This window comes from Pseudochaenichthys georgianus, chromosome 10 (genome assembly GCF_902827115.2).
Source record: "Pseudochaenichthys georgianus chromosome 10, fPseGeo1.2, whole genome shotgun sequence".
Lineage (NCBI taxonomy): Eukaryota > Metazoa > Chordata > Actinopteri > Perciformes > Channichthyidae > Pseudochaenichthys > Pseudochaenichthys georgianus.
The window spans coordinates 41154100-41167809 of NC_047512.1; the positions used below are offsets into that span (position 1 = coordinate 41154100).

Here is a 13710-nt window from a genome sequence, read left to right on the forward strand (position 1 = left end):
CCTTGGGATGATGATGATGATGATGATGATGATGATGATGATGATGATGATGATCTGACGAGGAGGAGGAGGAGGAGGGATATCTCCAGTTAATAACCCCAACCGCTCTGCTGTCAGCATCATGCTCTCAGAATGTACCGGGACCCCCTCAGTGGAGCTGCGTCGTGATGAGTGTCCGCGGGCAGAGCAGCAGCCCGGTGCCGCGTCACATCCACTCCATCTGACCGAGTCCTGCACGCGGCGCTGCGCGGTGTGATCCGGAGCTTTGGCACACACACCGAGCCTCTCTCTGGAGCTTTCTTTGCTCCGACACATCCCTCCGAGGCTTCTCCCTCCGTCCTCCTGGGGATTTGAAACTTGAGCGACTTTTCCGCCGCAGGCAGAGAACAAAAGGCGGACGCACGGAGAGTGTCGGAACGGTCAATGTAGCGCCCCCCCCCCCCCCCCACGGAGTCCCGGACACCGCGAACATGCTTCTCCTCGGGATTGCAATCTTCCTCTCAGGTAGGTTCAGTGATTATATCATGATAATATAAGGGGGGACTCTTTGGGGTCTTTGTCTGGTGAAGTTGCGCAGACAGGATGGAGAGGGGGCACACTCCACTGGCTCTCTCGCTATTACCTCGGAAGTAGAGAGCCTCTTGTTGTTATCTCCACTCCTCTGAGGTGCATTGTGTGGCTCGTGTGGTCCATCTCACGCTCCTGGAGCCACGGGGTGGAGAGAAGTGTTTTTCCTCCCAATTTGGGTGAAAATAAAATGTATTGTCTGGTACTGACTTTTTAAATGCTTGAGTATAATGCCGCCTCAATAGTTCAGTGTTAATCTGAGTTTAGTTGAAAGAGAACCTGGTCTGTTCTCCCGGAGCGCCAGCAGGCTACGCCCTTCCATCAAACTCTCTTGACATGCGGCTTGTTGGATTTCACTTTATTTTCTCATGTCCGATGTTTAGAGGAGAGCTTGATTTGTCTCAGTTTCGAGGATAGATTGTTGGACTACTTTTTTATTACATGCATTCAAACAGCTGGTCCTCCAGGAAACTAAGTACAAATCGGTTTTGTTTCAGTGGTCCATTGTTTGTTTGAATTAATGAAGGCATTTTCCTTTAGTTTTGGTTATGTTTTATATCTGTAGTGGACCATCAAGATGGATAGATTTCACTCTGATCGTAACTATTTCATGATGTTTGGAGGAAATTCTTCCGTATACTATATATCCCGAGATAATATTTGTTGTGGTTTATGCCAAAAAAGATTTAAATAAATGGAAAGCACCTTTGCTGCATCCCTACACGAAGTGGTTTCTTATGCAGAGATAAGTAAAACTATTTGAATTAAAAACCGAACATAAATTGAGCTTTATGTTATTAATAATGGTTCTTGACATTCACGCTCACTCAGTGACGCGCAGACAGGTGGGGCAGTCCGATGATGACCTCGTTAGTCTCTCAGTGTGTGTGCGTGCGTGCGTGTGTGTGTGTGTGTGTTGGGACAGTGTGTTCGGGCGCCTGTGTGTAAGTACGTGGTAAAGGCTTGTAAAAGGAAATAAAAAGGTTTTTACAGCTCCACAAACCTTCTCTTTTAGACAACTTCTCCATTGTTGAAGGCACAACAGGGGGCTGTGGGGAGGACCACCATGATGTGTTGAGGGTCCCAGAGCTAAAGGGGGTGTGTTTCAGTTCAGTTGACATACATCACAGTCTGGTACACGGGTCCCTCGAAGCAGGCTCAACAGTTACAATCTCTCATCCTGCCCATGTTGATGCAGCCCATCAAACAAATGTGTTTAAAGGTTGGCCATGGAGTTTGTGCAATAGGGCGTCAGTGTCAGTATGTTGTCTGTGTATATGTGTATGTGTACACTGTGTACATGTACATAAGTCATGTGTGAATATGCTATAGTCTTTTATTGTGTCTATGTAGTATTTATGATTTCTGGTCAAAAGCAGATTTCAAAAGCAGATTTCCTCACGAGGACAATAATATGTATCATATCGTCTTAAGGGTAAGGGTAAGGATAAGGGTAAGGGTCAGTGTACAGAGTGCTACACACAGAAACAAATATAGATGTGTGGTTTAAGGCGAAGAGTGGTCACAACCAAACACAAACAGACAGAAGCTGCCAGACACACACAATGACAATCTATTGGGAGCAATTGAGGGTTTAGTATCTCTTACGGTCGGTGGACGACCCTCGACCCCTGAGCCAAGGTCGCCCCCAAATACTTTTGACTGAAAATCATAATCATAGCATATCAATTATCATAGTCGTGTGGAGGACAGATTCGATTAGAAATACTTTATTGATCCCAATTTGGGATTTGTTTTGGGACAACATTTGATTGGACACATTGTGGGTACAGTAGATGAAGGTCTGTTTCACTCTGATTTCATCATTAATCAATGTTCAAATGTAGATTAAACAGGACGAGGTTAATAAGCATAACACATCTCAATGTGGTCAATTCTGTGATGGGTCTCCAGCAGGGCTCCTCGTATCCGGCTGCTGGTCAACATGTTTCTTTTTCTTAAAAGTGTTCCTTAGTTGCAGTCATTTCAATGTATTCTAACTGCCAATGGCAGCTATTGGACGGTTGGAGACTGACAGGCTGATATAGTGTGTAAGAATACACATCTTATAGTTTACACACCCATTTCAGATGTGTGTGTTTATCATGTGTAGGATATGTTTTATCAAATCCTTTTTCTACTTAATTTTCCATACAGCTGGTGCCAGTCCCCCCCCCCCACACACACACAATTTGTTTGATATCAGTGCAGTAGCAGGGCTAATGGAATTCCCCCACAGTGCATTGTGTGAGTGTGTACTGCAGCAGGCCGTGTTCATTAGCCGTGTTAATGATGGTCCAGCTTGCAGTGACACTGTAATGTTGAGTGACAGGTCCCCATACCCCCCCCCTCCCCCATGTCACTGTCTCAGGTTTACCTGTCACCCCCCTTAACGCTTTCAGACTTGTGCTGATTTTCTTTTTTTTAAATCTCAATCTAAATTCCCCCTCGGATTCCGTGGCGCGTCAGAATAAATTGTTCAATTCGTTCAATGAGGAAGTGCATTCAACCGACGCCGGTGTGCAAACACATTTGGCGCGGCGGTTGTTGACGTCTTATCGGAGCGCAGGCAGGTGTGCATGTTTGCGTGTGTTTTTACTGGAGGGGGGGGGGACCTTTGAGACAGGACTAATTTTGTCTACAAACCCCCAGTGGATTTATAAAGGCCTAAACTAATACTGATCCTTTGGAGCGGCCCACTCTTTGGATCAGGATCCCTCCTCAGAAAAGTGTTCCCTTTTGGTTGGTACTCAGAGGCAGGGGCGGACTGGCCATTGGGAATACCGGGAGTTTTCCCGGTGGGCCGGTGCCGTGCGTGGGCAAACAAATATAATAAATACTTTTTTTTTTTTATTGCTTACCTAAATCCTAACAGTATACAGCAGGGCTACTCAATTGGCGGGCCGCGGGCCAAATCCGGCCCTGGGTGATATTTACTGGCCCTTTGAGTATATGTTAAAAAAGGCCAGAGTGCCTTTATTCCAGAGAGGGTGTTAAATTGAGACATAGAGGGGAAGACATTGCCTGAAAACTTCGGCGGGCTCGGGTTTCGAACCCACCTACCAGCTACTGTAGTGACAAACTGTCATTTATTGCATCTCTGCGTGAACGATTAGATCATTTCACCTAAATGATGTTGATGGTTAAATGAGCTTCACATGTCGGCCTACTGAGTTCTGAACTTGCCATTTAGATCTAGAAAGGCCTTGGGGCGATGTTGTTTGATTTCATTAAACACAATATATGCACTCCACTATGCTGTTGTAGTATTTTCTGTATCTGAAGCTCTTAATATGATTGCTCATATTTCAAGCCATCTTTTTCCCGGCCCCTTGCTTTGGATCATTTCCATCAACCGGCCCCATTCCAAACTAATTGAATAGCCCTGGTATACAGTATTGTAGCGAGCCCTGGGTTCAGAGGGAGGGAGGCTTGCATAGGGGAGGGGGGGGGGGGGGGGGGGGGGGTTGGCAGGGAAACGGGGTTCAGGGGGAGTGGCTGTACGGCTGTACCCGTAGGATAGAAAAGGGGGAAGTAACGTCTGACTCAGAGGTTGCGCGGCTGTGGAGAAGAACGTGTTGCCCACATTCTGTTACTGAGTATAGGCTAGTTAGCTAGCAGGTTTATTGTTTTGGGTGCAGTCACTTTTGCCTCCACTTGCTGTTCAAATAAATGTTGAAAGAAAAAGTAAATCTGTTTACAGTTCTGTTTCATATGGGTTTTGAGAGATGTATCCATAGATTTAGTCCCTAATGTTGCTCTCAAAATGGACCAGATTGATGCATTCAACTTCAACATTTAAAAAACAAAAAAATCTTCCCGGGGGAGCATGCCCCCGGACCCCCCTAGAGGAGGTGATTTCCACCACCTGCCCACACCCCCTGTTAAATTGTCTCACCCACATTGAGGATGCTTCCTACGCCCATGTTTTATTCCATGTGTCAAGTCAGGCACATTGGGTCCAAATGTTATTGCATCAATGATCTGTTAACATTAAAATCACTAAATCTATGCTGTAACTATTTTGCTCTAGGCAACTCAAGGGCTCAGGTAATGTGATTACTATGTGAATAATGGTCCAAAATAACATTAAATGCATAGAGTTTTATAATATACTTTCGTCGCCGGCCGGCCGATACATGCCGCGCATTAAGTGGGCCTGTCTGTCAATGAATCCCCGAGCCACTTTCCCCCCAGGCCGCCCTGCTCAGAGGCTCAGCTTCTCACTCACAGTGACAGGTCATATTGGCCACATCGTGTTCTAAATCCTAATGAGTTCTGACATTCATAACATGTTTATCTTCAGTTTTCCAGAACCACAAATCTGAAACAAATGTGTTTGTAGGACGAATATTATGTTCCATAGTTTAATTGAATTATCTCAATATGATGGGATAACATCATCAGTTTAGGTTTACTTGTGCATTTGTGACTCTTAATATTTACTCAGTTTATAAAGAAGGTATGCCTTATTCTCAGAGCTTCATTCCAGCAGCTGAAGGACTCCACTCGGAGGAAGAGTTATTACAGTTAGATATTCCCTCGATGGAACAACAGCCTTTAGATCTGAGTGATCCTAACATTAATAGAGCAGGCATCAACCTTCTCACTGGAAGTGTTCAGGGGGCACACACACACACACACACACACACACACACACACACACACACACACACACACACACACAACACACACCACACACAACACACAACACACACACACAACACACACACACACACACACACCACACACACACACACACACACCCACACACACACACACCACACACACACACACACACACAACACACACACACACACACACACACACACACACACACACACACACACACACACACACACACACCACAGGTGTCAGGCTCTAGGCCATCTCCCGGTGCTAACATACCTATTACTTGATCTCACTGCAGGGACAACAGGAGGCCCTCCAGAGAAAGAGAGAGAGAGAGGGAGAGAGGAGCGGGAGAGAGAGGGAGAGCGAGAGCGAGAGATAGAGAGAGATGTCTTATCTGTATTGACTCCAGTGACCGACGACGACGTCTATGAAGAGCGATGAGGCCAGACCAATGAGCATCATACACCTGCTCTGATTGATAAGTGTGAGGCTGCTCAGAGTACGAGAGGCTGTATCCTGTGTCAGAGGAGGGAGAGAGAGAGAGAGAGAGAGAGAGAGAGAGAGAGAGGAGAGAGAGAGCAGATGAGAGAGAGAGAGAGAGAGAGAGAGAGAGAGAGAGATGAGAGAGAGAGAGAGAGAGAGGAGAGACGGACAGACAGACGGACAGACGGACAGACGGACAGACGGAAAGACGGACAGACGGAAAGACGGACAGACAGACAGACCGGAGACAGACAGGACGACAGACAGACGACAGGACAGACGACAGACGACAGACAGACAGACAGACAGACCTAGAGACATAGAGACAGAGAGACAGAGAGACCGACAGACAGGACATGACATAGAGACATAGAGACAGACAGACAGGACAGACAGACAGACGACAGACAGACAGACGGACAGACGGACAGACGGACGGACAGACAGACAGACAGACAGACAGACAGACACACAGACAGACAGACATAGAGACATAGAGACATAGAGACAGAGAGACAGACAGACAGACAGACAGACAGACAGACAGACAGACAGACAGACAGACAGACGACAGACAGACGGACGGACAGATGGACAGACAGGCAGACAGGCAGACATAGAGACAGACAGACAGACAGACAGACAGACAGACAGACAGACAGACAGACAGACGGACGGACAGAGAGACAGACAGACATAGAGACAGAGAGACAGAGAGACAGAGAGACAGACAGACAGACAGACAGACAGACAGACATAGAGACAGAGAGACAGACAGGCAGACAGGCAGACAGACGGACAGACGGACGACAGACAGACGACAGACAGACGACAGACGACAGACAGACAGACAGACAGACATAGAGACATAGAGACAGAGAGACAGAGAGACAGACAGACAGACAGACAGACAGACATAGAGACATAGAGACAGAGAGACAGACAGACAGACAGACGAGGATTAGAAGTATTTGAGCTAAATTAAATCCAACTTCACATCCAATCTCACATTTAATGAAAAACGCGAAACTTACCTGGCCTCCATACCTGGTTACATCTGAACTGTGTGTGTCGGTGTGTGTGGTGCACATGTGAGTGTGTGTGTGTGTGTGTGTGTGTGTGTGTGTGTGTGTGTTTGAAAGTGCTGTCTCAAAGGGAATGCTGTATCTAAGGGGATAGTCTGGAGGTCTTCTGTGTGTTTTGTTGATAACTGGGATTTGGAACCCAAACACAGGGGCGGCAGATGGTGTGTTGGCTTCTGCTTCCGTGCCTGTGTGTGTGTGTGTGTAAAGTGTATGTGTCCAACTCTAACTCAGGACAGGACATTGGTCCCTGAAGGTAGTGAAGGTCAGAACCAGGGCTGATCCCAGTTCAGCTGCGGCAGGACCTCAGGCCCATCTGCCATCACAATGACAGATGTGTCGGAGACTGGCTTCAGATCTGTGGCTGCACCCACAATCCCCAGTGCGTCTCCCACTGACTGCCAGACATTTAGTGGGATCTTCACATCCTTAATATGTTTGGAAACGCACTCAATCCAATGTGTTTCCCTCACAGTAACAGTATGTAGCCGTAAACGAGGCACCACACCACATGTTGTACACAGCCGTCTGAGGCGTTGTCCGCACTGCAAAAACTCAAACCATGACTTTAATGAAATGTATTATGTTAACTGATTTCAGATAGCTGTGTTAACTGTCATTATTATGTGCATCAAATCCCCCATTGATTTGTAGTTAATGCGTTTCGTTGTTGACTTGGTTTTTGGAGCCAGAAGTGACATTAAAGGATGTAGCTATAGATGGAAGCAGCGCTACGTCACTGCCAGGCCAAATGGCAGCCCTCCCCACTAATCAGGGAAAACAAAGAATTGATGCCGTGCAGATTTTTTTTTTTGTGTATTGCACGTTAGTAAACACTTCCTCAAAGCAAATGATGGTAATAAGGTAAAAGTCCATCGTCAAAAAAACACTTAAAGTTAAAGTCCAAGTAGTGACAGTAGATGCTGCATTCAAATAATAAAGTAAATGCCAGTTGAAGTGTTGCCTGCCACTCATCCACCGTCAGATTGACAAGACATCAATCCTCTATTGCTTCTCCTTTCACTTTATGTCGATGCCTTTCATCTATCTCCAACATTGTTTACTTGTTTGCCTGACTGACTATCGTCATTGGGTTCCATGTATATAAAAGATGTGATCAAAAACTCAAAGTCTGTATTCACCGCCAGCCAAATGACAGCGAGTGTTTTCACCCAAAAGGGGCGGAGACATGACGTAGAGGGAGGTGCCCGGATGGGTTGCTCTCATCTATACTACTCAATGCTGAAAGAGACAGTTTAAAGGTGGGGTAGGTCATTTTGGAGAAACCAGCTCGAGATCGCTAGAATTTGAAAATACACAGCCGGAAGATATCTGCCTCTTCCTTACAGAGCCCCTCCTCCAACACACACGAACGCGCACATGACCAATGAGGGCACAGATGGAAGGCTGACAGGCAGGTAGGCCATCCAGTTACTTTAGCCGGGCCGGCTCAGCTGATTGGTGGTGCTTTTCACAGCGCCACGGCTTCCACAGATGACATTTTTTATGGATTTTTGTCAAAGCACTTCAGATATTCATTGCTATCGGGATGTTAAGAGCATTCCATGGAATATAACAAAACGTGTTTCTCGAGCCGGTCTCTCAAACTTACCTACCCCACCTTTAAGGCAAACAAACAGACTTGTTTCTGCAACCAGGGAAGCTGCCTCCACAGAAAGCACGGTCCAGGTTCTGGTCTGATAGTCAACTAAGGAGCAGGATTTCTTCTTCCTCCTACATGTCCAAATCGATTGACCCGTTCTCAACACATGTCGCATTGCTTTTGCCTTTTTAAGCTTTGAGCAGTGGTGGGCTTTGCTTTGTAGTGCCATGGCAGTGAGCACCCTGCTGTGTTGTGAACAAAGCGCTATGGTCTGTCTTAAAGCCTGACTCTTTTCTAGTCTTTGTCTTATAAAAACAATACGCAGTCCCACTCTGCCCAGACACTGGGACTGGATGCGTGAGCTCCTTTGGTACACAAGGACACGGCAGAATGTAAAATGACATCCATGTGTGTGAGACCTCTGCAACCATTCAGACAGTATCCATTATGTTGCTCTTTGATCACAATTATACTCTTGTGGCTCCTCTATTACCTCCGCTTTTCATAAACAAGGAAGTGAGGGAAAGAGAACTGGAGGCTTCGTGATTCAGAGCCTCTGAGAGTGTGTGTGAAATTCGATTAGAATTGTGCAGGTGACACTGACCGTACCAAGGGCTCTGGTTCATCAGGGGGGGGGGGGGCAAAGCTCATGTTGTTGGTGTTCTGCAAACTGCTTCACTTCATTTATTATGATTGGTGCTGCAGAACACATTTGACAATATGATGATCTGTTTTAATCTACGAAACAGTCACTCAGACTCCAATTACTGGTTTTTAACTCAAGGTTTTGCTAAGGAAGAGCAGAATAGGGAGTCTAAATAAGTCCTCTCAGCGACCCTTAGATGACCTCTAATAACAGACTGCTACACACAGTCCCATCAGCCAGGACTGGGCATCGATGAACTCATTCTGCAAGGCTTTTGTGTTGCATTCAAGTGGAAATAGACAACTTTTAACCACCCTTCCCAAGATTTTCCAAGTGATGCAATTGCTGGTGCCACCGAAGCTTGCTTTCTGTTTCCCTCACAGAATACTACTATTGACACGTTTAGCGACCTATAGGCTACAGACCATAAGGCAAAAAACAAGAACTATTTTGAATTTCATGATTCTGTGACACAACCCTTCCGACCAAAGTTCAGGCTGTGTCCATGTTTTGTTGTTGTTGCACCGTGTGCAAGGAGTCCGACACAACCACTAAGATGTATGCAAATATAAACATCAACATATGCATGGCGTCATCTGGTGACTTTTAGAAACCTTTGGTGCTTTTGCTGCTTCTTTTATTGGACATAGAGTTGGCAACACTGCACAGGACAAACCGCGGCTTTATGCCTTAAAGGGAGCCTCCATTTTCTACCAGGTGGTACCCACTGGAAGTCAGAATTGCACGGGGAATACTCACAGGGAACCCAGCTAAACACAGGTAGTGTCATTATTCTACAGACATTACATTTAGCAGACAATCCACAGATAAAACCAATCACCCCTTCAGAATATAGTTTGCTTGTTTTCTCCAGTTAGTCTTAACATCAAGTTATTCATTACTTTAGGAAAACAGTCCCAACTTAAGGCATGGTGCCTTTTGAGTGGTGCAGGAATGAGTCTCTGAACCCAGGAAATACTAACAAGTGACATTTAATGTGAACATGCTGTAAGTCACTTCCGGTTCCCTTAAAGTCAACGTGTAAAAATGTTTATAGTTAGATGCCTGAAAAATGTGTGTGTACAAGCTAAAGATTTTAGCATGTATTCAATACGTCAGTAAAAACACTCAATGATGTCGGAAGTACCTAAAGGTCACATAAACAGCAGATGCTAACAATGAATACTTTTTATTTTATTTATGTAATGCAGACATTATTGACATGATATGATTGACCTGTTGAGTTAAGACTTTATAATTTTAGGTTGATTAGACCTTTCCACACATAATACGTAATGAATACTAAAACAATATTTCTGTCCTAAGTCAAAGGCAACTGAACTTTGCATGTTAAGATTTAAAGTGGACCTATCATGCTATATTTGAATCACATATTGTAGGGCCATGCCTACATAAAACATGTCTGTGAAGTTTTTTTTTTCAAAATACCAAACAGATTTTAGCCATGCCTCATTTCGCTCTATTTGCTCTATTCCAGCCCTGTTTTTTTGCAAGGGCTGATTCTGTGACAAATGAGCTGCAGCTGACCACGCCCCCCTGCAAAGGAGGGGGGCGTGGCATGCGCGTCATGTTACAATGCTGTTACCATGCTGTTACCATGCTGTTGCCATGCTGTTACCATGCTGTTACCATGCCACAGCAACCTCTCATTCCCCTGATAGGTGGAGAGTTGCCCCATATAGGCGTAGCTCCCCGTTTCTGAAGTCACAACCATTTTCAAATCTGAATCAGTCTGTATCAGATCCGTTGCAGCCCCGTTTTTAGAGATTTGGGTATGGAGGAAAAGAGAGGGTTGTGTTTTCTGACACTTGGTGAGTTCCCTGACACACCGGGGACACATATTCATGTATAAAAGACGTACACAAGTGTATTTTGCATGATAGGTCCCCTTTAAAGTAGCTCAAGCTCTACTTCAGCTTCACAGTATAGTGCCAATGAATTATTAAACTAGCTTTCTGTTAATATACGGATGTCTGCAAAACCTTGACCCCATCCATCTGAGACTGACATGGCATTTATCTGTTTATCTCATTGATGCACTCTTTTATCTCCATAGAGCTCTGTTTTCTAGCGAACTGCTTTCACCTTTTCCAATTTAGGTTTGGGTTATTAAAGATGGCTGCCTTTCTTTGTCTGTTCATTCAGCTGTGGTGGCCATCACTTCACATTCCTCCAGAGCAGTAAACCTTCTCTTTGTTCAAAACAAACTCCTCATCTGAAACACATCTCTTCCACTTCATCACAGGGGTGGGAATACTCTCACAGAGATAAACACTTTTCTCCCCCGTTCCTTCGCTCTGAGTCCTTCTGTGGCGAATATAAGAGGCAGATAGGTGTACCGGGAGACGGATAAGAGTATATTGTGACCAGGTAAGTCAGTGAGACGGTGCAGTTGTAATAATAGAAGTGCAGGAGCACTGTGGATTAGCTGCAGCAGCGCTTTGTGCCGTAAACTAATCCAGCAGGTTTCACATTAAATGCTACCCTGTGGCTACACTGTGATAGCGCTGCTGTGTGTTTATGCTGATGTTATTACCTCCTCAGAATTGATTAGAAGGTGAAGTAGCCTCAGGTGATGTTGAGTTGACCTCTGTTGTCATAGGTGTCTAGTGATTGATTTGTTTACATGATTATTAGTCTTGTCCTTCACACATGCTAGTGTTGAGAGGATCATGGAGGAATTCTAATGGTTTCTTATTTCCATGATAAAATGTACACAAAGACGGTGCTACAATTACGGAAACAAAATATGGCATATTACTATTATCAGGTCTGAGTTCTAAAGAGGACTTATTATGCTTTGTGTGGTGTTCCCTTCCCTGTAGTGTGGTCGATAGTGCTGCATGTAAATGGTCTACAAAGGCTCAAGTCCCTATGTTCCCTCCAAAGGGAGTTCCTCTCCAAGGTGTCTTCAGTCTCAACACCTACTTTGTTGGTGATATTTAGTTTTGCTACACCTATGTCCAAGCTGTACAGACGTGGCGTCAGAGTTTCAGTCCAGAAGAAGCGTCACGTTTTCCCACAAAACCTGGGAAACACTCCCCGTGGTTTCTGGATGGGGAGAATGCTAAACAAACATGCACAGTCTGAATGCTGGTCCTCCTCGGGCCGCTCTCCAGACTCTTCACAGTGCGGGCGTGCAGCAGATGGCGTACTGTATGCTCATTGTGTTCAATGGGAAAACAAAGATAAACTCTCCAGCAGTGCCTGCAGACACAGAGTGGAACAAAAGTGTTATCGTCCCTTCTGCCGCCTGCTGATGACCTAACAGGTTTTGGACAATCTACCAAACTGAAGGCCACCTACATGTATTCGTTGTACTCCCTGATCCTTTCCAACGGAGATAAATCACCGAAGAGTTTTTCTCTGACTGCACATTTGGAGTCTGGGAAGGAAAGGGCTTTCAGCCAAAGTTCAGTCAGCTAAAGAAATGTCACTTCCTTGCCTGTCCCTCAGGCTTGGCAGAACAACACTGTGGCCTGGACTTCTTGTGGGGAACGCCTCTTCAGAACTGCTAAAGAGGCCATGATTACAATTGCTAGGCAACAAACACTGGGAACCTTTTTCATTTCAGTGTGACTCACTGTGGTTCTTTCCTTTGTCCCAAAAGGAAAAATAACATTAGTTGGCAACTGTAGCATTCATTAGCTTTTTACTCCATCAGCATCGAAATAAGAGAATACAGATAAGTAAGGGATAACGCACCACGAGGGGCTCATTTTTGAAAAAATAACACAACAACAGAATGATGATGGGCCACATACTAATAAAGTATCAATATTAATAGACAATTATTTCATTGCTTTTACTAAGAAACTAAATATTCCGTTCGTCTGTCTACCAACAGCTGCGGAAACACCATTTAAGAAGAACGGCAGCACTGATGGAGGTTTTCTGTAACTGTCTAAAGTCACATTTCCTTTTGCATGAACCTCGATCGTCCTTGGCAACGGTCATTATTTTGCCTAGCAGCGGGGTGTTATCGAGTATTAACAACCTCTGAACTGTCAGAATTAGAATAGAGTATTCTACTAAGGTGTGTAATAATTTGATGTAAAACCTCCTTCCTCAGTGGGTTATTTGGGGTTCACTGCAATTGTCTCGCTAAGAATGCAGAGTTTAAAAATCATTTATAGTTTAAAGTGGATGTTCTGTTGATGGTGTGCTCTGTATATTCCGACAGTGTGAGCAGAGGCCGGCAGACGGCAGGTCTTTGATGAGGTTGTATTCTGTCTGACACACAGCCACAGCGCTCTGCCTTCTCTGGAGTCACTTGCCTGTGTAGTGAAGAATAAAGCTGTTTTCATAAGTGTCACAATATGCAAATAAAGATGTCAAAGTATTACATGTCATGCTGAGGAAACATACCCATAAATGAATGACACAAAAACATTTCTAGGTTGGATTGACATAACCTAGATTCATATTTGATCAATTTCATCTTTGTGAAATTAATACTTTTTTAATTTCCCCTTACTGTGGAGCAGTAAGTATGAAACATTTCTTAACACAATACATATTTATAGTATTTACATCCTGTTCACTACCAATTAATCATATTGAACATATGGGGTACATATTTTGTATTGTATTGTCTCGACATTAACTACAATGTCACTCTCTCCCATCCCACTTTTTTGATTTGTTACATATAATACTTTTGTTGGACATGT

At 44.7% G+C, this 13710-nt stretch overlaps 1 protein-coding gene across 2 annotated transcripts in view; it reads left to right on the forward strand.

Moving 5' to 3' along the window:
* Positions 1 to 241: 241 nt before the first annotated feature.
* Positions 242 to 13710, forward strand: part of gfra3 (GDNF family receptor alpha 3) — a 46934-nt gene continuing 33465 nt past the window's right edge. Inside the window, exon 1 of one of the 2 annotated variants that reach the window (XM_034093723.2) lies at positions 242 to 504. In XM_034093723.2, coding sequence (XP_033949614.1) covers positions 471 to 504 — 34 coding nt within the window. In that variant the 5' untranslated portion in view covers positions 242 to 470. The remainder of the gene's footprint in view (positions 505 to 13710) is intronic. The other variant, XM_034093722.2, reaches the window with a different exon arrangement.